This window comes from Festucalex cinctus, chromosome 5 (genome assembly GCF_051991245.1).
Source record: "Festucalex cinctus isolate MCC-2025b chromosome 5, RoL_Fcin_1.0, whole genome shotgun sequence".
NCBI lineage: Eukaryota > Metazoa > Chordata > Actinopteri > Syngnathiformes > Syngnathidae > Festucalex > Festucalex cinctus.
This window is the reverse complement of record NC_135415.1, coordinates 9,879,419-9,901,884: the sequence shown is the minus strand read 5'-3', so window position 1 is coordinate 9,901,884 and position 22,466 is coordinate 9,879,419. Positions and strand designations below refer to the sequence as shown.

Below are 22,466 nucleotides of genomic sequence, written 5' to 3'. Positions count from 1 at the left end.
TTCCCCCACACAGTATTCGAAATATGAATCTGCTTCCAATACATCAGGACACAACAAAGGACAATAAATAGTAACCTTTTAAAGTGACAATTAAAAAAAAAAAAAAAAAAAGAAAATATATTACTATTTTGTGCAACCCCCTGGCAATTTTTAATTTGCCACCTTTGGGAAAAAATGGAATTGAATTAGCTTGTGTATGTGCGTTTGTTTTTGTTTTTTTGGTAAATGTGCAATTCGTTGAATAAAGCATGGAAGAAAAGTTTTGCATTTCGCAAAACATCTTGCCTTTTTTTTCTTGATTTTTGGATATCAGAAATCAAAGTTATTAGCTGGAAAACTGAAACTAGAAGGCCAAGTCGTGTTTCAAGATTTGCAGTCAAGCGAGGAAAAAATAAAAATAAAAAAATAAATCAAACATTTTGCTTTGCCCAACTTCTGAACGCAAACGTCATCACATTGAATCGTGTTGGAATGTTTTGTGATGAGGCATGCCACACTTGGGCGGTTGCAGGAGAAAAAAACCCCCAAAAAAACCTTGCAAACAGTCTTGCCATTTAAGGAAAGTAACTATTGTATTTGGCTGTCCTAAAAGTTGCTAAATTACATAATTGCTTAATTGTACGTAATAGTAATGGCCGCCGTAGGAAAGCAATAATTTGTGGGAGAGGCAAAATGGGTTAAAAAAAAACAAACAAAAAAAAAAAAACAGAAAAAAGGTCGCTAGATTTGTCGCTGGTCACTTGTGAGGAAAAAAAAAATCAAAAATCAAATCAGACGGCAGATTTGTGGAGAAAGTTCCCAAATGGCATCCTGCTTGTGAAAAGGTCATGCATGCAGTGCACACTTAGACCAACAGGTGGAGACAGATTACAACAATCCCCTTCTTTATTCAATGCAACTTTATTTACAAGTTAGGTATTTTTTTTTCCTTTTTCTGCTCCCTTGTGTCTGTTGTAGCAATGTGGCGCGGTCCGCTTTCACATCCTGGATGAAGAACCACACCGGCGGTTTTCCATTTGCACTTCATTCAATAGCGAAAGAAAAACTGTGTGGGTGACGAGTGTTGGGAGGGGCGGAGTCGGGAGGGGTCGTCTTCAGGTGCGACGTCCGCAGCACGCCACCACCTAATTGACCTTCATCAATCAGTCATGAAGGTCGCTGATGAAGATGCCGATGTAGATGATGACGCATGTGTGCTCCTCATTAGCGCTCGCTCAAATCCTTCAGGGAGCGTTTAACATTTTACACAATAATGATGATGATGATGATGATGATGATTATGGTGGTGGTGGTGAGGAAGATTCCAGACCACCTGACGAGGCTTCCACACAAACACCACTCAAGCCGCAAATGTGGGCCGGGCAAAAACAGTCGCCAAGCTTGGCTCCAAAACAAACCCGGACATACGTGAGTACACGATGTGGATTCCAAAACAAGTCGAGACATTTGACATACTCCAAAAACAAAAATAAAGACAACCAGGGGTCACAAATGGAGTCATCCTCCACCTGGGTCAACATTTGAGCTTTGAGTCAACAAACGGTTTGTTCAGCATAAAACAACTCCGGAATATTGCTCAGATCCTTGACTTGAAAAAAAAAAATATATATATATATATATATTGCATCATTTTGTATCAAACCAGCCAGAAAGCAAATGGACGTCTAAATAAAGTAGATGTCTTCATTTTTCATCCATCATTGTCTTACTTTGGACCTTTCACCTCTTTTGAGAGTGGACATCAAACAATCCAAGAAATGGCGTCCAATTTCTTGCATTGTTTGAGCCAAGCGTTTGAATCAGGTGTGCGCGTATGCGGTTTCACATGCGGCAGGTGTCGTGGAAGGCCTCCAGGGTGCGAAAGTCCCTCCAGGTGGGAGGAAGTCCGTCCTGCAGGAAGCGACCGCATCGCTGGCACGGAGACTGGAACAGCTTCAGGTAACTCCGAAGCCAAGTCTGCACGTACGCATACACACACACACCCACACACACACACCCACACACACACCCACACACACACATCAGAAATGTGCACGTCGATCAAGATGATTTGAGTCAACTCATACGAACGAAAAAATGAAAATTCAAACAACTATTTCATTAACTAAATCAAATAAAAACGAAATTGCTTTTAAAAAAACCCAAAAACTAACTGAAACGACATTTGACGTTTACAAAAGTAACTAATGATTGCAAAACTGTCCTTGCTTTTCATCTTTGGTAATGAATTGAAAGCATGAGCCTTTGGGGATGATTTGAAATGTGACAAAGTCGATTGATTTCAATATGAAGCGGAATAAAGCCGTTTGGACGCGTGTCCCATGGAAGTGACGTCATCCAGCAGCAGCCAATAGAAAAGCACCAAAAGATGATGTCACTCCCATGCTAGTTTTTTAAATATTGCGCACAAGTAATACACACTTATTTTAAAACTCAAACTAATATTGAAACTAACTAAAACTAAGCATTTATTAAATAACTAAAATTACTAAAAAGTAACAGAACCACCCTGACTAATTCAAGGGATACTATTTTGTCTATAATTAATTTAATAACTTCATTATTTTTTCAAGTACAATTTCTACCTTTATACAGTAAATTTCCCACTTGCTGTCGACTGATGATGACATCACCTGTGCTGAGTAGGTAGTACTAGTGACCAATTATGGCTCACCAGTTTTCTGGCTCAGTTTATTGACTAAACCCAGCAAACATGTGAGCCATGATTGACCGTTACCTTACTTCCTCAGCACAGGTGATGTCATCATCAGTCGACATCAAGTTCAAAAATTGATTTTTTTTAATATGAAAAATAAAGTGATCAAATTCATTGTGGACAAAATCTGAACTTGTCACTGTTGAAAATTGTTGAATGAGTCAAGTTTCACTTTAAAACGAGCAAAATGTAAAAAAATGAAATCAAAACGAAGTGAAATGAAAAATTTGTAGATTGAGCATTTTGTTGTCTGACCATGAATGAGCGCACGACGACGTCGGGCATCTGCGGCAGTTGGTAGTGCAGCAGGGCGGTGGTGGCGTGGTCCGTTACCTGGCGATCAGCAATCGGCAATCAGCAATCGCCACTCAGCAGCCGCCACAGTCCGCTCCCAACTCACCTTCTGGAACACCTGATGCTGTGACTTGCTCCAGATGTCCAACTGAGAGGGGCGGGGGGGACACGGACAACGTTACCGCGGCAACCGACACCATGTGCGCACGGGCACGCCACGCTGCTCACCTTGCCGTCGCGGTCGTAAACGTTCTCGTTGAAGGCGCGCACCAGCGTGCGGTCAATGAACAGCGAACGCATCACCACGATGGCCTTCAGCACTTTGCCCAAAGTCACCTGACAGGAAGTCACACGTCACTTTAACGCCACAACGGAAGCATCTATGTCTATACATCTATACAAATATATATACACACACACACACACACACACATGTATATATGTGGCCGGGAAAAGGGTCCACATGTGCAAAAAAAATTGAGATATTGATATATTTGAATTCTGCACTTACTTCCCTTTAAAATGATATATAATACATGGACATCGCTGAAAATTTGACAAAGTTACAACAGTTTTAATGTTGGAAAGTTGAAATTCCTAGTTTTGGGAAAAAGGGCTTTAAAGATTTGGTACTTGCATCTTTCAAATGTCCATAGCAACCAGTAAATTTGGAAAAAGATATAAACCTGAAATTTTCAGGAACTGTTCAAATATCAGTGGAAAGTCAATTCCAATAGCAGGCAAGGTCATCATCCGAGATGTTAACCCTTTAAACGTTTTGGAAGTTTGACCTTTCAAGAGATGAAAAATCAGCCTCAACTTTGAAGATCACATTTGGCTGTAGGGGTGTTAAAAAAAAATCGATTCGGCGATATATCGCGATACTACATCGCGCGATTCTCGAATCGATTCAATAATCGGCCGAATCGATTTTTTTTTTTTTTTGGATTTTTTTTATTTATTTTTTTTAGGATTCACACCTTGAGCATGGAAGAATGTTATATGAACGGAACATTAAGCCTTAATATTTTATTTTAATGCTGTTCAAACATGAAACAGATTACAACCTCTATAAGACATAAGAAATATCAAAAATTTCAGATAAATAAATAATACATTTTCATATAAATCTTACACTGTACAAGCTTACTGATTAGTATTTTCTAAATTTGAATGAAAAAAAATCGCAACAACGACTTATAAATTCGTATCGGGATTAATCGGTATCGAATCGAATCGTGACCTGTGAATCGTGATATGAATCGAATCGTCAGGTACTAGGCAATTCACACCCCTATTCGGCTGACAATTCATTTTCTGAAGCATCAGCCAAAGTTTGGTTATTTTATCGTTGCTCCTTGTGGTATTTTCTTGCATAAATGAGGTCCTGTGAAAAGTGCTTTATTGATAACATCATGGATGTGATGTGATGTTTCAAATGCTTTTGAAAATGAATAAAATGAAAATGTTTTTGATTTTTTTTTTCCCCACCACCCCAACGCAAGTAATAGAGTGACACTAAATTATTCTATTTCCAAGTCACTCTGTGACTCTTTTGAGAGGACCATTTTTCATCTTCAAGTTAAATATTTCATAGCTCATTTTTATGTTCATGTCATCCCATTTAAAAGAGCATAAAGTGAAAATGTGTGGCGACATTTGCGACGTAGGCAGGAAGACTTTTTTTTTTGTTTTGACGCATCGAAGCAGCGTGTCCGCCGTCGTATGAAATACACAACATCAACAAGCGATCAAACCATTACATTAGTATTTACGATGCATTATTACATTAGTCTACATTGCATACAAGGCACTGGCGCACGTCACAACTTTTAATTCCCGACGTGGTCTGAGTAAAGGAGCAGATTGCTCGCCAGTAACCGGACCCATGACAACATAGCTTCTGCTCCATTAGGTTGAATGACTGTTCACGTTCGTGCTGAATTGTGTTTCGACCTTTTTTGGTTGCTACATCCATCCATCCATCTGTTAGCAGATTCACTTATCCTCACAATATTTCTATAACTCAGTAATGAATTACATCTGAGGCTAGGAAAGTTGGGTTGATTTTAAAAAGGTGCGCAAGAGGTCGTGCTTGCTAGCAGCTCAGCTAAAAACACGCCCCCTAGCTACGAGGCATACTGTCTAATAATTCCTTATTTTCTTACACTTTGATTACAATTTTGACTTTTGTGCTGCTTGGAAATGAAACTAGAGACCTCAAGGACGCTATTTGTGGAGAAATCTCAAAATGGACAAAAAATGTCCAACTGTCTAATATCGGCCATATCTCGAGATAGAGCCTGCCGACATGCGGACCCTTTTGATGGAGCGGGTCACATATAATGATAGGATAGCTGAAAGGCCAAGACTTCTGAGGTCACAAGGCCGCCATATTGCTCCTCCCAAGAAACATTTCTCGTCATACCATCCAATATATTTTTTACAGGATCGAACATTCGAGACAGTACTTAGTAGAAACAGCATAGCTGTTTTAAACTTAATAAACATACACAAGAAACTTATATTTTTTTTTCTGAAAGAATTGTAAGTGTAATTGAACAAAAGATGCCTCTTCCAAATCTAATATTGGAGTTAAAGAACTGAGTGATAAAAGAAAAAGGGGCCTTCAAGGCAGCACATACCATCTGTCAACTTATTATTATTATTATTATTATTTTTACTTGTTAAAAAATAGTGAGCACCCTGCCTCCAGCCTTCTACTAAGTGCCTCCGAGCTGATGTGTACATATAGCGTATAGTTGATACAGTAGTCTGCTGGTGAGGTGGGAGGAGCAAGATGGCTGCCCTGTGACTTCAACGGCTTGCACGGGTGTGTATGGGCTAACAGCTATCCAGTCATTTATACAGGTGAGTGGTGCGCACGTACCAACAGGACGGCGGACGTTCCGTTGGGGCGGAAGAGTTCAATGCTCATGTCGGGAAACATTCGGTCGATGCGAGAAATGACGTCGTCCACATACCTGGGTAAGGAAAAACAACAACAACAACAAAAAAACATTTGCCATGAATCAAATGGACGATTGCAACTTTTATTTCAAGAAAATCTCCAACAAGCTCATCCAATCAAACCCATTTGGATGGCAATTGGACCCTTCCAATTGGTCCGTTTGACAACATGTTTCTGCAACTGTCCAATTGAAGACGATTGACAACACGCAATTGGCTCCACTAGCATTTGTCGGTTGACCTACTAAAGGATTGGTCGCCGGGCTTCCCGTCCGCCATCGCCATTGGCCGGGGACGTGCAAATTTCACCGGGCGTTCCCGATCCGTCCTTTCAATCATTTGATTCATTTTATAAACTGTGACAACATTTTTTTTGTGTAACATTGCAAAAGTAAATAAATCAGTATTAATATTTCTGAGAAATTGTGTGCTTCAAAAAGTCGAAACATAAAATCTATTTTCAAATGTTAAAATTGAAGCTATAATCCACATTTGTCATAGAAACGTATGCAAAAGTGAGTCAGTTGCTGGACAGATAAATGTCTTCCATAAGTCAAAATAAGCTGATGCGTCTTCTTCTTTGCCTGAAGACTTGCATCCATTTCTCCGCCACTCTTATGAGGCACTCCCCCTAGTGGCCCGCCAAGTCATCGCTCAATATGTCATCAACAATGGAGCCGTTCTAGTGGCTGTATATTAACTACAAATATCGCCATACTTGTCTATCGGGAGACAAAGTATGAGGATTTATGGCGAAATCGATGATATTGTCAGATTCCTACTCACTGTGGGGGGAGGACGAGGGTGCTGGGCTGGACTTTGGGCCGGCGCTTGGCGGAGGCTCCCATCTGATTGGCCGAGCGCTTGAGCGACTGCTGGTTGAGCAAACTGGAGGCCAGGCCAGCGTGGTACTGCAGCTGCCAACAGCAAAACAACCATCCGTCCGCCGGGTAAGCTGGCGGGTGTGTCCATTAGCGCGTTAGCGTTAATGGCGACGGCGGTCCCACCTTGTTGGACCACTTGTAGGCCTGCAGCAGCTGCGAGTAGAGCGGTGTCTTGTCCTGGACCGGGTCCAGGCTGAGGAGGCCGCTGTTGTGCAGGGGATGCGACTCGGACGGACGGCCCACCAAACCGCTCAGACGCTCCAGCTCGCTGATGGCAACAATCAAACAGTTACAGGCCAACGACCACAACAGAGACAAAACACAACAAAACTTTATGGCTAAGAAAGACAAGCTAACTTGCAGTCGTCACAACACCGAGCGACGGCAACTCCGAGCATCCACAATGTCGTCAATTCGTCATTAAAGGAAGACTCGACCCATTCAGTCATTTTCAGCAATAAGAGGTTCCGATTTGGTCCAGAATGAATGCGATGATGTCATTCGTTTTCATGTACAACAAAAAAGCAATTTGCCATTGGCTGTCAACTGAAGATGACGTCACGCATGCTCAGGAAGCAGGTAACGACCAATCATGGCTCACCTGGGTCTGGTCATGTGACCTCAGCAAACCGCGTCATGATTGGTCATTACCTGCTTCCTGAGCACGTGTGAGCTCTTAAAGGGACACTTTACTGATTCAACAATTTTCAGCAGGAAAAAGTGAATATTTTGTATAGAATGAATGTGGTAACTTCGTTATTTTTCATGTACAATAAATACCTTTCAAAAGCATTTGTTCTACTTGCTGTCGACTGATGATAACATCACCTGTGCTGGAGTAGTAGGTAACGACAATCATGGCTCAGTTTACTGACCAAACCCAGAAAACAGGTGAGCCATGATTGGCCGTTACCTACTACTCCAGCATAGGTGATGTCATCATCAGTTGACAGTAAGTAGAAAAAACGACTTTTGAAAGGTATTCATTGTACATGAAAAATAATGACATTATGAAATTCATTCTAGACAAAATCTGAACTTTTTCCTGCTGAAAATGTTGAATCCCTTCGATTGATTTGAGAACTTCCTCAGTCAATGTCACGTCTTGTTTACAACTCGTAAGTGACCACAACAAACGTGAAACATATTTGAAGACAAAAAACAAAGGTGCAGTGCGCTATTTGAACCGTGATGATTGCATTTAAAATTTGACATCAAATCTACCCCGTCAAACATTTGATGATGAAAACATTTCAAATGAATGGAGGGCGTTTGTTTTGTTTGAAACTGTGTCACATCTTTTCTTTTCTTGCCTTGTGAGCTGACGACCAAACTATAGAAGGACGTCAATTAGTCACTTTTATTTGTGGTAAATTTAATGAAAATTTTGTATTGTTTTATGAACATTTTTTTGTTTTTTTGTTATGTTGTAAAGTGTGGTAATGAAGAGAAAGACAGTCAATAATAATAATTGCTAATTATCAAAGTTTTCCATTCATAAATGTCAATTTGGAACTCACAAAGCAGCATTTCTTTTTAGTATTTTAAAAGGACTTTGAGTTGTTATTTACAATTAGTGGCTGCCAGAACAGAAAGGCGGAGAAGAGCTTGAATGCACATATCCATTGGATGGCTAAAACGTAACATTGCATTTCCCTTCATATATTTTTGCCTTTGTACTTGTGACGAGTTGTATCTTCCTAGCATTTGTGTTTGCTGTTTTCGTACTATTTTTATGACTTGTGTGATGTTTACTATTGAATGTGCAATGTGTTTAAAAACAAAACAAAAAAAGCAAAAAACAAATACGACCGCACGACCACACGAGCAGGCACACGTATCGGCGCAGAATTTATACTTTGTTACTTAATTGACGGCAAAATAAGGGTTTGTGAAGTGTGACTGACTTGAGGTCCCTGTTGACCGCCTGCAGGTTGTCCTGGAAGGCGGCGATAAATTGCTTCTCGCGGCCTTCGAGCGTCTGGCGGTTCTTCATGCCGTCCTTGAGCGACTCGAAGACGCGGCTGACGCTGGAGCGCAGCGCCTGAATGCCGCTGATGGCGTGAGAAAAGGCGTCCAGGTTGACTCCCACGCTCACCACGTCCGCCATCTTGTCGTCCGTCGTCTTCCCCCGTCGCTCGCCGATGACGTTACCGGATGACGTCAAGCGCCGATGCTGCATTCACGAACTTCACGTTTTCGTCCCACACGAGGAAACAACACTTTCAAACACTTTTGTGTACTACTTCCATACCATACTCTGTACAATATACTGTACAATGCAATTCACTAAGCTTATATACAAGTCAAGAAACATTGGGTAAGTAACATAACTGACACGAATGTAATGACAGTCGACTGCGGCCGCCCCGCAAATAGCGCAAATCCGCGTAAAACTTACGCACATTGAAGTACATTGGAAGAGGGAAAAAAAGCCCAACTTTTTAAACAAGCCCCCGAAAATTTTTACAAAACCACTGATAATCATTCAATTTTCTACGAAAAATAGGGAGAAATTGTGTTTTGTGTAGGGCTGCTGTTCCTTAATGCGCCCCACCGGCCGAGCATTTTATTTATTTATTTTTTATGTCACAGGTTTTGCATTAATGTCGCCTTTTATTCCCCACAAAATATTGTTCATTGCTATTCATCCATGTACGGTATATATATTTATTCAATATTATACATTTTACAAACACATGACATTGGCATGAATTAGGTTTTAAAACGTTTGTTTTTCATTGGCCGGCTTTCCTCTGACGGTTGTTGTCCATGCTAGGCTAGCCTAGTTGTGGTCTGGCAAGCTTGGAAAACTTCATCTTACGACCAACAAGGGAGATTAGTATTAAGCACTTTTGGGAGTGAGTGATTTTGAATGAAATTGCTAATAAAGTGACAAGCCAGCTGATGCTAATCAGTGTTTCCCACACCAACTTAATACTTGGGCGGGCCACCCAAGTAAACTGGCCACCATCCAAGAAGTTTTCAATAAAAAAATAATAATAATAATAAAAAAATAAAATATATATATATATATATATATATATATATATATATATATATATAAAGAGAGAAAAAAACATGCCACGAACAGGTATACCGCATGTAACGTTAGTTTGCTGTCACTTTGTGGATCGTGGGGCTAATCTGTGCTGATGATGACTATGATGATGAAGTCAAAGGAGGCAGGGCTGTGGGGAGCGAAAGCCTCGAAAGAAGAAGAAGTCTAAAGAGGATGAGACAGAAGGAGATTAGAGGAGGAGGAGGAGTGTTGGGAGAAAAGGAGATCTGCCAGCAACAAGAAGAAGGAAGGAAGGAGGAAAGAAGAAAAGGAAAGGAAAGGACGAAGGCATCGGGACTTTTTGCGCTCACCTATCCGAAGTGAAAAAGAAAAAAGGTGAGTGAGTACAGTCAATGTTGTGAGTGGACGGGTGTTGCGCCCCCTCCTGGCCACTTACAGGCTACATGAACAACTACATGAACTCGTTGAGCAATTGTTGCACTTGGTTGGTTGGCAAATGTACGAGCTGGCGCCTGTCGTGTACAAGTACACACGGAACATACGACATGCGTCCCTCACACGTTAATAAGTTAGCCAATAGCAGCACAATAGAGGCATTAACACGTGTTTTCCTCATTAGCAAGTAGCAACATGATTGAGGAGCAAAAAAGCAGATGAGTAATGAAAATAATGTGCTGGTGTTGAGTGGTAGAAGGGAAGAAACTTTTCACATATCCTGGTAAAAAATAAGGAACTTAATTGACTCAACTAGACAAACATACTGTGACTGTGGCCAACTGTGGCGGATGAAGCTTTTGGGAATGCTATTGTTTATTTTGCTGAAGCACCCCCAAAAATGGGCTAAATACGCATCTGGATGACAGTGTGTGTGTGTGAGTGTGTGTGTATGTGACACCTGACGGTCTGGTCCGGTCCTCACACAAAGTTGCACTCGTCTACCTGATGTTGTCTGACAGACAGGCGGTCCGGCACTCAGCTGAGCTGCCACGGGTGGGCAGGTAACTAGGGATGTAAAGAAAAGCGCAATATTGTGATATTAAAACTGCCAGAATATTGTCGTCGTCATGTTCACGATATTTAAAAGCTACACATCTGTTAAAAAGTCAGGTCGATTTCCATTTGTGCAGTTCTAGCACCCTCTCGTGGCTAGTTTTTTAGTACAATTTAATTTTCATTAGGGATTTTTGGCCCTTCTACGGGTATGTTTTTCCATTATGGATGTTTTGGCCCTTCTATGTTTTAAAATCTACACTAATTGTCAGATGAAGGGGAATGTAATATGCCTGTGAAGCAAGTCAATATGTGGAGGAACTCCATGTGTGCGTGCATTAACAACATAACATAATAATAACATAATAAAAATAAAACATAATAATAATAATAACACAACATTGATGTTATGTACAAAAGCACAATATAGTGCTTTTTTTTTTTTAGTATGAGCGCTTTTTTTTTTACAATGTTGTGACCTTTTTTAAATATCGCCAACCCCCCACAATATCGTGATAATTATCGTATCGTGAGCTTCATATCGTGATAGTATCGTATCGTGACTTTTGGATATCGTTACATATCTACAGGTAACCGACGAGTAAGCTCAACTTCTAGCTCGCCAAACGCCATGCCGGAAGACGCCACCGCCTGGCACGGCTGCTGAGCCTGCGAAGACACCCCCCCCCCACCATGGATCACCTCAAGCCCCTCCCACTACTGCTCCTCTTGGCGACGTCCGGTCGATGTCAATTTGACACCTGTCGCCGGGAGGCTGGGCCCGGATGGGAGGTCGCCGCCTGCCAGCCGCCAGCCGCCAACATGAAAGAAGTCATGCAGATCCGAGTGGATCCGCCGGGAGTCACCTGCGGGAACCCCCCGGAACGGTTCTGCACTCTGGTATCAATGTGTCCACACCTTATCCAATCGTCGGCTCTCAACTCAATGACTGCCTCTCGGACGTTTTGTTTTCCAAGCAGCATTTGGATTGAGCCACAAAATATTCTCATCTGTGGCGACGTGCCTCAGCGCACAACCTCCCAAACTGGGAGTCGATGTTCTGTCAAATTTGAGACTTGAGATCACTTTGTGCTAAAACAAGCCAAAGAGGATAAAGTCGATCCCCTCATGGCTGACATTTGAGCAACATGTCAGATTCTAGTGTTCATTTTCGTCAACCAAAACTAAACAAAAAAATCGTTTCATCAATACACATTTTTCATCCGACTAAAACTAGACTAAATCCTTCATTAACAAATAAGTGTGACTAAATCAGCCTGCATTTTCGTCGATTAATGAAGACGAGACAAAAATGTACTTCGCTTAATAAAAACTGTACTAAAATCTATCGAAATTTTAGTCCATGAACAAAAAAAAAATATGAAAATGGTATGATTTTATAAAATCTTGTCTATGCTAATCTGTCACTGTTTTCATCAAAAAGATGAGAGAAAAATTTGATGTGAAATAGTTTTAGATCAGAAATGTTCAACATAATCTGCTGTCAAAAAAAAATGCAGGGGTTAAATGGTTTTCCTGACTAAAACTAAACGAAAACGTTGACATTTTTGTTGACTAAAACTAGACAAATAAAATGATGTTTTCTTGGACTCAAATAAAGACTAAAATGCTCGATTTATAGTCGACTAAAATGGACTAAATAAAAACAGAATGAGGTTGACTCACGGCCAATTCACACTGGCTGCAGAACGGACGCGGTATGTTTTCCGTACGGTGGCCATAAGGACGCCGCAAGGATAGAACGCATTCAAGTCTGCATGTCAATTCACACCGTCTGCAGTGAGGAACGGATGCGTTGGATGCAGAAGGTTTCTGCAAGCATTCTATTTTTCACGGAAGCTGCATGCGGATTTTCATGAAGCTGAAGAAATGACACGAGCCGGACAGGAAGTCGTCTCGCATCAAAGGTAAATCTGGCGTATTTCAAAATAAAACCGTTTTCAAACTTTTTTTTTGGGGGGGGGGGCTAGCTCACCACATATCATGACATGAGTCGAACATTTAAGACAAAACCGAATAAATGAAACATGACAAAATAACTCTATTTAAACACAAAACGTACTTACCCATGGTAGAAGTCCCAGAAATTCTGTCCAAAAAGCATATCAAAATGGCAACAGGCAAGCGTGGCTATTGTTTACAAAATAAGACTCTATATACCGTAATTTACGGACTATAAGCCACACCTGATTAAAAGCTGCACCCAGTACATTTGAAAAGGAAAAGGCATTTTGTACACACATAAGCCGCACCCGACTATAAGCCGCATGTGCCCACATTGAAACCTGAGATATTTACAAAGAAAGACGGTACACAGAAAGAGTTTTCATAATATACCTTAGCTTTTCTTTCCAAACAGTGCCTGTGACGCGGCAGTAACACAGCAGCAATACGGTAGTAACTAAGAGGGCTGCTTAAAAAAATTCTGTTCGAGCTCCCCTGGCGGCCGTTAGAAAAAAAATGTATAAATTAGCCGCATCATTGCATAAGCCGCAGGGTTGAAAGCGTGTGAAAAAAGTGTCGGCTTATCGTCTGGCAATTATGGTACATGCTTGTTATCGCATGAACTCAACTTCTTCATGGTGAACCCCGCGTGATCTTGTGGTCTGGCAGGTGCACATTTCCGGAAACGCAACGCACGCGGTGTAATTTGCAGTTTGTGTGGAAGCCTTATGGACAATGCACCGCGTCCTTTCCGCAGTCAGTGTGAATTGGGTGTTAGATCTGAAATGTTCAATAGAATCTGTTGACAAAAAAGTGCAGGGGTTAAATGGTTGTCCTGACTAAAACTAGTGAAATAAAATTATGTTTTCTTCGACTAAAATAAAGACGAAAATGCTCCATTTATAGTCGACTAAAAATTGACTAAATAAAAACGGGATGAGATTGACAAACTGTGGTAAAAACTAACAAGTATGATTGAACCTGGACTAAAATTGAGACCAAATTTAAAAAACAAGATCAGATTCCATGTGACAAAGGAAAACTCCACGGCAGTCAATGAGTTGGCGGTCCGGATGATTTCACGTCCGTCATGATGTCACATCACTTCCTCAAATGACGACACACTCGTTTGTGTCTTCATGTCCACCTGTCTCACATCTTGACAATTTGCTTCCACACGCCCGCGGCGTCACCGTGTAGGAGAACCCATACCTGTGCAGCGACGAGTGTGACGCATCCAGTCCGGACCTGTCTCACCCGCCCCAGTTGATGGGCGACCGGGAGAGGGGCGGGCTCATCACGTATTGGCAGACGGTCACGTGGTCCAAGTACCCCGAGCCGCTCTTGGCCAACATCACGCTGTCCTGGAACAAAAGTCTGGAGGTGGTGGACGACCTGGTGGTCAGCTTCGAATACGGGCGCCCCACCAGCATGGTACTGGAGAAGTCCACCGACAAAGGTGAGTGAGACGCTGGCGTACGGCGCTCGCGGCGAGTCACCCGCTCCTCGTATCTCCCGCATCAGGACTGACATGGCAGCCGTACCAGTTCTACGCTGACGACTGCATGGAGACCTTTGGCATGCCGCCCAAGCGAGTGTCCGACTTGGCGCCCAGCAACGTGACCAGGGTCATCTGCACCGAGCGCTACTCCAGATGGGTGGGCGCCAAGGTGACCTTGGGACACACACCGCATCAATACGAAAGTCTGTAGCGTAGCTCATCAACGTTACTGTGGTCCAGTGCGGTGCAGAAATTAAAAACCTGCTCATGCTAACCCCCGCGAGGAGCAGAGGCGCTAACATACTACTATGCTACCCATCCGCCAGGAGGAGAAGACGGTGGTGTTTGAGGTGGGAGCCCGCTTGCGAGTGTTCGCTGGCCCCAAGCTCCTGAACATGGACGCCTTGTACACGCGTCTGCAGAGCAGCAAAGCTCTGCGCGACTTCTTCACCTTCACCAACCTTCGCCTCCGACTCCTGCGACCGGCCCTCGGCGGGACCTACGTCCAGAGAGACAATCTGCTCAAGTACTTCTACGCCATATCCAACATTGACGTGCCCGCCAGGTACGTGTGCTCGCGTTTGTCTCGCCCAAGTGCATTCGTTCTTGGGACGGGGGTGGGGGTGGAGCCAGCAACAGAGGGGAGACTATCAAAAGAAACATTAGCTAACCCCCAGACCGCATAAACCCGCACCCGGGACTTTGGTCCCTTTGCTCCATTGTTTATTCACTGAGCTTCCTGTTCAGGGTAGATCTTTGCATAATTTGGATACTTTTCCAAGAATGCAAACGGGGGCGGAGAAATATTTGTGGCCACGTCGAAAATCCCAGCCTTCAGTCAAACCATCGTATGTGCGTGTGCGTTGCAGGTGTCAATGTAACCTGCACGCGTCTGGCTGTACGTTGCGCGACGGCACGCTGACATGCGACTGCCAACACAACACGAGCGGACAAGACTGCCAACGCTGCGTCGTCGGTTTCCGGGCCCGCGACTGGATGCCGGGAAGCTTCCTGCCGCTGCCAGCCGGCACTGCCAACGCTTGTGGGTCTCAACTTTTTAGTTCTTTTATTTGGTTTGTTCGCTGTATTTCCAGCATTCTGAGTTAATCCACCGTCTTTGATTTTTTTAGGTGAAGCAGCAGAAACAACTACCAGTAAGTGTCTGTCTGTCCGTCCATCTATGTTTGAATGCAGCGAAGCAGAAAGGCAGTTGGCATGTGCATTGTGGAAGAAAAGCTCATCAGTTTTCTTAAATCAGCAACAGGTGGTGTGTGTGTGTGTTTAATCTGTTTGAGAGCAGGGAGATGTCAATCTTAATCTCAATCTTAATCTTAATCTCACACCTCCATGTACAGACGACTTTAGTGACATGAGCTTTGAGGTTCTGAAAGAGATTTCAGAACCGCTTTCTTGGAGGATCCAGATCATGTTTGAGGTTCCGGGTCATGTAACACATTCAAGAATTGAGTTGCTCCTTTTTAAAAAGGGCAATATTGTGACTTGACTAAATTTGACAATTACTTATTTTTAGTATGTTTGGGTGTTTGTGTGTGTGTGTGTAAGTGCTGAGTTGTAGAGAAGCTCAAAGAGGACTAAAAAGCGGTCCATGTTCTTCTCTGACAGCGGCTGATGACTGTGACGGAAGTTGGTCTTCAACGTGCGGAATGACGGACACGAGCCCGACTTCCACTCGTGACGCCATTTCCACTTTAGTCCCGCTGACTTTTGATCCGTCTCCTGACATGAGTAGTTACCGGACTATTTCAACACCTGCAACTGCGACTCTTTTGGACACGACTGCTGCTTTTCCCACCCGCAGTTTGACTTTTGACACTTCTCCTGACGTGAGTAGATTGTGGACTGCTTCCACTGTTGCAACGATGACTTGGATGGAAACAACGGACATTTTGTCTTCGTCAACTGCTGCCTGGTCTTCTAGTTCTACTTGGACTTCAGGTGCTTCTGCCGTTGACATTGCTGGCTCTGACAGATCAGCAACTGAGAGCTTTACGATCGACAGTTCTACAAGTGAGGCGGTGGCGACTGCAACACAGGACAAATCTATGAGGTCTTCTTCAACTCTTCTGGACTCTGTGGGTCCAAAATGGGGAAGCGCTGACTCAGCGTCAGCGGGCGATGCCAGCGTTTCCCCGGTGGCTCCCTCTGTTAACCCCTCTGGTGCCGGTCGGCGTTTAGACGCAAGCGGTCCGATGGCGCCGAGTGCCACCAGGGCCACCTCAAACATTGATAACACTGACATTCAGGTGTCTATTTCTGACCCAGTGACTCCGCCCCCTGACAAGACAGACTTTGTGCCTATGTGGGCGTCCACCAGCAGCTTCTCACCATCAAGCTCAAGTTCCTGGCTGTCAGAAGTAAATCCATCTGTCGGCACAAACCTCTCTGGAGATACTCCACCTCCTCAGACTTCTTCTCCTGCTGGAGATCCTGGATTTAATTCTAATGGATCTCCTCCTGATGAGTTGCTCTCCATTCAAGCCTTTGGTGGACTTGTCCCTGATCTTTCTCCTGAAATTGTGCCACCCACTCCCAATGGACTTGTTCCTGACAGACCTTCTGATGTGCCCTCCACTGATGGACCTGCTCTTAAAAAAAAACTATTTGAGATAACGACCCCTGATGTAGCCTCTCTCGATTTTCCTCTCGAAACAGAGTCCACCAAGATAAATGATCCACCTGCCGACGTAGCTTCACCTGACAGACCACTTGTCAAGCAACCTGAAGATGGAACTCCCTTTGAACGAGAAAGTCTGGATCCGATTCCACCGTCTGACAGATCAGCTCCAGACGCATCAGTCCCTGAACAAGCTCCTGTGGATGAAGCACCAACTGATGGAACACAGATCAAAAGAGTTCCCCCCAAATCACCTCCCGATGCATCCTTTTCTGATGGATTTCCTCCTGACAGTCCCTCTCCTTCGTTGGGTGAAGTTCTTCCTCCTGAGGTGCGCTATGTTCCTCCTTCACAAGTTGGAGAAATTGCACAGGACAAACAGTCATCAGATTGGTCAGAGCCTGCTGGGGACTTGGCCCCAGTGGACTTCACCTTCCCTTTCCCAGAAGACCAGGATTCCACTGCACAAGGAACAGAAGACTCCAGTCTGGATTCTGGATCAGATTATGTTGATCCAAATCCCACTGGTGCTGAAACACCACTTGGAATAGGAAGTTCCACATCAGATTCTGGATCAGATTCTGTTGATCCAGATTCTACTGGCGCTAAAACACTACCTGGAATAGGAAGTTCCACTTCAAATTCTGGATTGTATTCAGTTGACCAGGATTTCACTGGACCTGAAACTCCTCCTGAAACGGAAGATTCAAATCCATATACTGGATTGGATTCAGTAGATCTGGAATACACTGACCCTGGAGTTGAAAATTTAAATCCCAATTCTGGATTCGATTTAACGGACCAGGATTCCACTGGACCCAAAACACCATCTGCAACCGAAGGTCTCAATCCTGATTCTGGATTGGATTTAACCGACCAGGATTCCATTAGACTCGAGACACCATCTACAACACCAGATTTTAATCCTGATTCTGGACTGGATTTAACCAATCAGGATACCACTCAGAGAAGAACAGAAGATGCCAGCACAGATTCTGGATTGAATTCAGTTGATCAGGATTTGACTGGTCCTGTAACACCTCCTGAAACAGATCCAAGCAATCCGGACTCTGGATCAGATTCAGTTGAGCGTCGTTTGGATTCCGAATCAGTCCAAACAGGAGAACCGCAACCACAGTCTTTGGATTCGGGTAGCCCTAAAATTCCTGAGCCGGACACAAGACCCAATTCTCCTGATAGAGTCGACGAAGCACGAGAGGACACTTCTTTGGCGACCAAGCAAGAAGAACAAGAGTCCAACAAATGGAGCAAAGAGAAAAAAGCCAAGGAAGAAGGTGACACGATTAGATAGATAGATAGATAGATAGATAGATAGATAGATAGATAGATAGATAGATAGATAGGAAATGTGAAAGAAGCTGAAATCTGTTTGATTGACAGCTGCAGAAGGTTTGAAGGAAGGAGAGAAGAAAGAGGAGACGCCAACGAAAGCTTTTGAAGGCAAGAAAGACACAAAAGAAGAGAAAGAGAAGAAAGGAGAGAAAGAGGAAAAAGGCTATGAAAAAAAAGGTAACCAAAGAGTATTATTTTAGCGTTAGCATTAGTAGCAAGAGTATTCCGGATACTTTTCCACAATTTTTTTTGTGTTGTGTCTGTGAAGCGACTCAGAAGATTTTGATTCCTGGCAGTGGGACAAGCAGCCAACTTTCCAAAATTGCCTATGTGACTTTCCAGGGTAAGACCGCCCCTGATGCTGCTGATCCTGCCTCACAATTGACCTCTAGCTCATCCCTTTTCAGTATTTGGTCCCTCCCTGGTGACCCTGAGTCCTCCCACATAAAAAAACCCTCATCGGATCACGACATGTGGTGATCCGGTCACCCTGCGATTGCCAACGAGCTGTGTTAGCATGTTAGCATTGGCCACAGGTATGCTAGTGTGTGTTTCTGTTGTTTCTGTACGCGTCAGAGTGCGAGTGTAACGGCCACTCAAACCGCTGCAGCTTCATGGACTTCCTCAACGTGGTGACATGCGTCAGCTGCAAACACAACACCAGAGGGCACCGCTGCCAACACTGCCGACTCGGCTACTATCGCGACAACAACCTGCCGCTACATCATCAGGACATTTGTGTGGGTCAGTCAGTCGCACACATGCACGAACGAATGCACCATGGTGCTTGCGTTACAATTTGTGATTGGGCAGACCTGAAGAGCTTATGTTTGGAAATACGAATAACAGGGTTAAGGTTAACCCTCACCCAAGACTTGGACTTGGGGTGGATCCAGCTGACACTTGTTGTTGTTGTTGTGGTCAGAGTGCGAGTGCGACGTCACAGGCAGCCGCTCTCGGCACTGCGCCGCCTCGGGGGCGTGTCAGTGCAGGGAGGGCGCCACCGGGAGGCGCTGCGACCAATGTCTGCCCGGATACACCTGGCGAGAGGGCGGGGACGGCTGCACAGGTAGGTGGCGCTCGGGGAGGGGCCCGATGATGGAGGGAGGTCCGGACTAACCAGCTTGGCCGTCGTCACCTAGCCACCGTGTGCGACGAGGCTCGCCCGTGTCAGAACGGCGGCACGTGTGACGACTTCCTGCGTTGCCAATGCACCGACAAGTTCACAGGTAAGCGCGCCACTCGCTCTGTCATCATCTCAAAGGTCAGGTGAGGCACACCCGTCATGATCATGATAATGATAATGATGCCACAGCTTTTTTTCGCAAGCGCGCCAATAGGGGTGATCTGGAATGATGTCACATTTTCCTCATAAATATGCACGAGTTGGACAAAATAACACAGTAGGACATATGTGTACACATTTGGGAAGAGAACGACATCCCAGGTGTGAAATTTCAACATGCTTCAATCCACAAACACACTTTAGAACAGCTGACATGCGGAGACCTCAAAATGGCAGGAAAAAAGCAGTTTTAAGGAGAAAGGTAAGATTTATTGTATGATCAGCTGGCACTACGGTGCCGTCTAATTGACTGCTAATATCGTTTTGCTCGCTAATTTTCACATGGTCGGAGGCATAGGTCACCTAATAAAACATCCAATATGCTTCTATAGCATAAGCAGAAGTGACCGCAGGCCTTCGTCGCTAAACTCAAGGTCTTTTTGGTGTATTTACACCATGACGTATAGTAGCTAGCATGTAGCAGCTAGCAAGGCTTGTGCCGAGATAACAGACAATGAACATACCTGCAGTCGTTCATATTGGCTCTGGATTTTCAGCTGCTGGCCCATTTCCACTGTCGAAATGTAGAGAGGTGTCTTGGGTGACATTTTTTTTTTTTTTTTTTTTTGCGTAAATAACTGTGGTTTAATTGCACAGGCTTGAACCTAGTGTAGACATTCCTGCGCATCTCGAATTTAAGGTGCATTGTGGGTAAGCGAAACTACCAAACCCTCATTGAAAATGAATTGGATCCGATGGAATCGGCTCTGATAGAAACGTTTCAACGGCTGGAAAGTTGCTGTTTTTTATTAACATGCATAGCATGTGGTTTACTGACATCGGGGAAGTTGACTTGCAAGCTTTATAGTGTACAGTTAGGCACCACTCTAATCTTCGCCATTCAAATTGATAGTAGTTGGTAGCCTCGTTTTTTTCCCTCGCGCATGCGCAAACTTAATGCGCACTTCGCTTATTATTGTTGAAGGTTTCTATTTCCTGGCATAACATATAAAACAAATGTGTCAATTGTTATTGGGGTCCAGTTTTCAAAGGAACCCTGACTGTAATAACAAGTTGGCTCCATAATGATTTATTTGCTTGTTACTAACATTTCTACGAGATTTGTTTGTTCCAAAATCATTTCCAGTTGAACACATTTTGTAGACATTTGATTTGGACGTACGCCGCCATTGTTGTTTATGTCACAATGCGTTTAGTGACGTAAAATGGCGGCTGGCTCTCTGCCGAGTGAGCGATACCAAATGGCTATTCAGAAAGCGAGGTTAGCAAGCCTCGTATATCGTTGCTAAAGAAATAAGATGTGAAGGGGAGAGTCACCCGTCCGTTCACGCAGCGCTCTCCTCAGCCACCATTCAAGAGTTTTGATCGGCCCTTTAGCAACGCTATGAGGCTCACTAACTTCGCTTCCTTTATAGCCAGCAGACAGCCAGCCATCATTCTATGTCATCAAATGTGTGTCGCGGTGTAAACAAGAATGGCGGCGTACGTCCAAATCAAGTTCCTACAAAATGTATTCAACGGAAAATGATTTTTTGAAAAACAAATCTCATGTTGGTAAAAAGCAAATAAATCATCAAATTTGGATTCCTTTTCAAACATTTGAACGTTGAGCACGTCGGATCGCGTGTGCTGATGATGTCGCGTGTGCGCACGCAGGCGTGTACTGCGAGCAGCGCGTGTGTCCCAAGAAGGGTGGTTGCCTTGACGACGACACAAGCGCCGCCTCACCGCCGATGACTTCACGACTCCGCTTCCTGCTAATCTTCGGCCTGATCGCCGCCGCCTTCTGACCCGCAACAGGAAGTCAAATTGGGGGACGGCCCGATGATGTCATCAACCCGCAACGCAATGTAACCGAGCGTCCGGGTGACGACGTTGTGCCTGATCGAGTTGAACAACCTCAAAGAAATGCGTTCCTGAATGTCATACCTCAACATATGTGCAATTGTTTACTTTGACTTGCGAGCAAACTTTGAGATCCGAGCTCTTGTTGGTAGCAGCGCAACAAGCAGCAAAAAGTGAACAATTGTTACAATTAAAAAAAATCTGTCTATCTGCTATTTGCTTTAAGCTGTTTCACGTCCAATGAACGTTTATTTGAAAATGAAACAAGAAGGAGAATGACACTTTTCAAACAAACAAGACCACTAGCTAAATGCTAACACACAATGTATTGACGGCTAACGAAACTAGCATGGATGTTGTGGTGTTATCATAATAACTGTTGACAAACATTGTGCATGCAGTCGAAGGAGACTCATGGGTCCAGGCATATATTCTTGATCCTCCCTCCTTTATTGTTGCACTTTGTGTCCGGCATACTCATGAGGACGGATTGTTGATGTGTGACGGAGCCGAGAGACAATCAGGCACTCACCTGCATCCATCTTGCAACGAGTCGTCGGACTGAACTGGCAGCTCTTCTGACTTGCATGTGCAAAGCTTTTCTTTCTTTTTTTGTTGTCATAAATGTCATGAGCGCACTCCAGACTCGCTCAATGCCGGACCTGCTGACAACAAATATGACGTTCAATATCAAATTTGTCTCCTAAATGTCAACAGACATTTCTCTTTTCTATTTTTACTTCAATGAAACAGAAATATTTGGACTTGGAAAATAATATGCATAAAAAATAATTTCAAAAAAAAATTAAAAATAAAACAAAACACCACACCTGCCTTCGCTATTGACAATTGCAAACATTTTGGATATTTCCAAAATGCAAATCTTCATTTGCACGGCCTATTGTATTACCTAAAGCAGGCAGATTGTTATTGTCAATTTCCACATTTCATCACATTTTGTATTTTGAAAGCAAAAAAAAATCCT

General features: G+C 43.6%; 2 protein-coding genes across 7 annotated transcripts; one reads left to right on the top strand and one right to left on the bottom strand.

Annotated features, from left to right (window-relative positions):
• Positions 1-867: 867 nt before the first annotated feature.
• On the bottom strand, positions 868-9,067 carry med27 (mediator complex subunit 27). Its single transcript, XM_077523040.1, has 8 exons — positions 8,772-9,067; positions 6,988-7,132; positions 6,767-6,897; positions 5,901-5,994; positions 3,239-3,346; positions 3,117-3,158; positions 2,972-3,049; positions 868-1,956 (listed from the first exon to the last, which is right to left on the bottom strand). The coding sequence occupies exons 1-8, from the start codon at positions 9,044-9,046 to the stop codon at positions 1,822-1,824; spliced, it is 1,008 nt and encodes a 335-aa protein (XP_077379166.1). The 5' UTR covers positions 9,047-9,067; the 3' UTR covers positions 868-1,821.
• A 410-nt stretch (positions 9,068-9,477) lies between these two features.
• On the top strand, positions 9,478-21,696 carry ntng2a (netrin g2a). 6 transcript variants are annotated; one of them, XM_077523033.1, is made up of 15 exons: positions 9,478-9,524; positions 10,041-10,261; positions 11,467-11,776; positions 14,042-14,300; positions 14,366-14,511; positions 14,669-14,907; positions 15,212-15,384; positions 15,473-15,496; positions 15,966-18,272; positions 18,379-18,507; positions 18,599-18,673; positions 18,907-19,074; positions 19,256-19,399; positions 19,473-19,559; positions 21,293-21,696. In XM_077523033.1, the coding sequence occupies exons 3-15, from the start codon at positions 11,570-11,572 to the stop codon at positions 21,424-21,426; spliced, it is 4,092 nt and encodes a 1,363-aa protein (XP_077379159.1). In that variant the 5' UTR covers positions 9,478-9,524; positions 10,041-10,261; positions 11,467-11,569; the 3' UTR covers positions 21,427-21,696. The 6 variants fall into 6 exon arrangements, 5 of the variants coding, with proteins under 5 accessions (XP_077379159.1, XP_077379160.1, XP_077379157.1 ...); XM_077523034.1 differs by having other exon boundaries at positions 11,467-11,763; positions 18,907-19,399; positions 21,293-21,435; XM_077523031.1 differs by having other exon boundaries at positions 18,907-19,399; positions 21,293-21,435.
• The last annotated feature ends 770 nt before the right edge of the window (positions 21,697-22,466 follow it).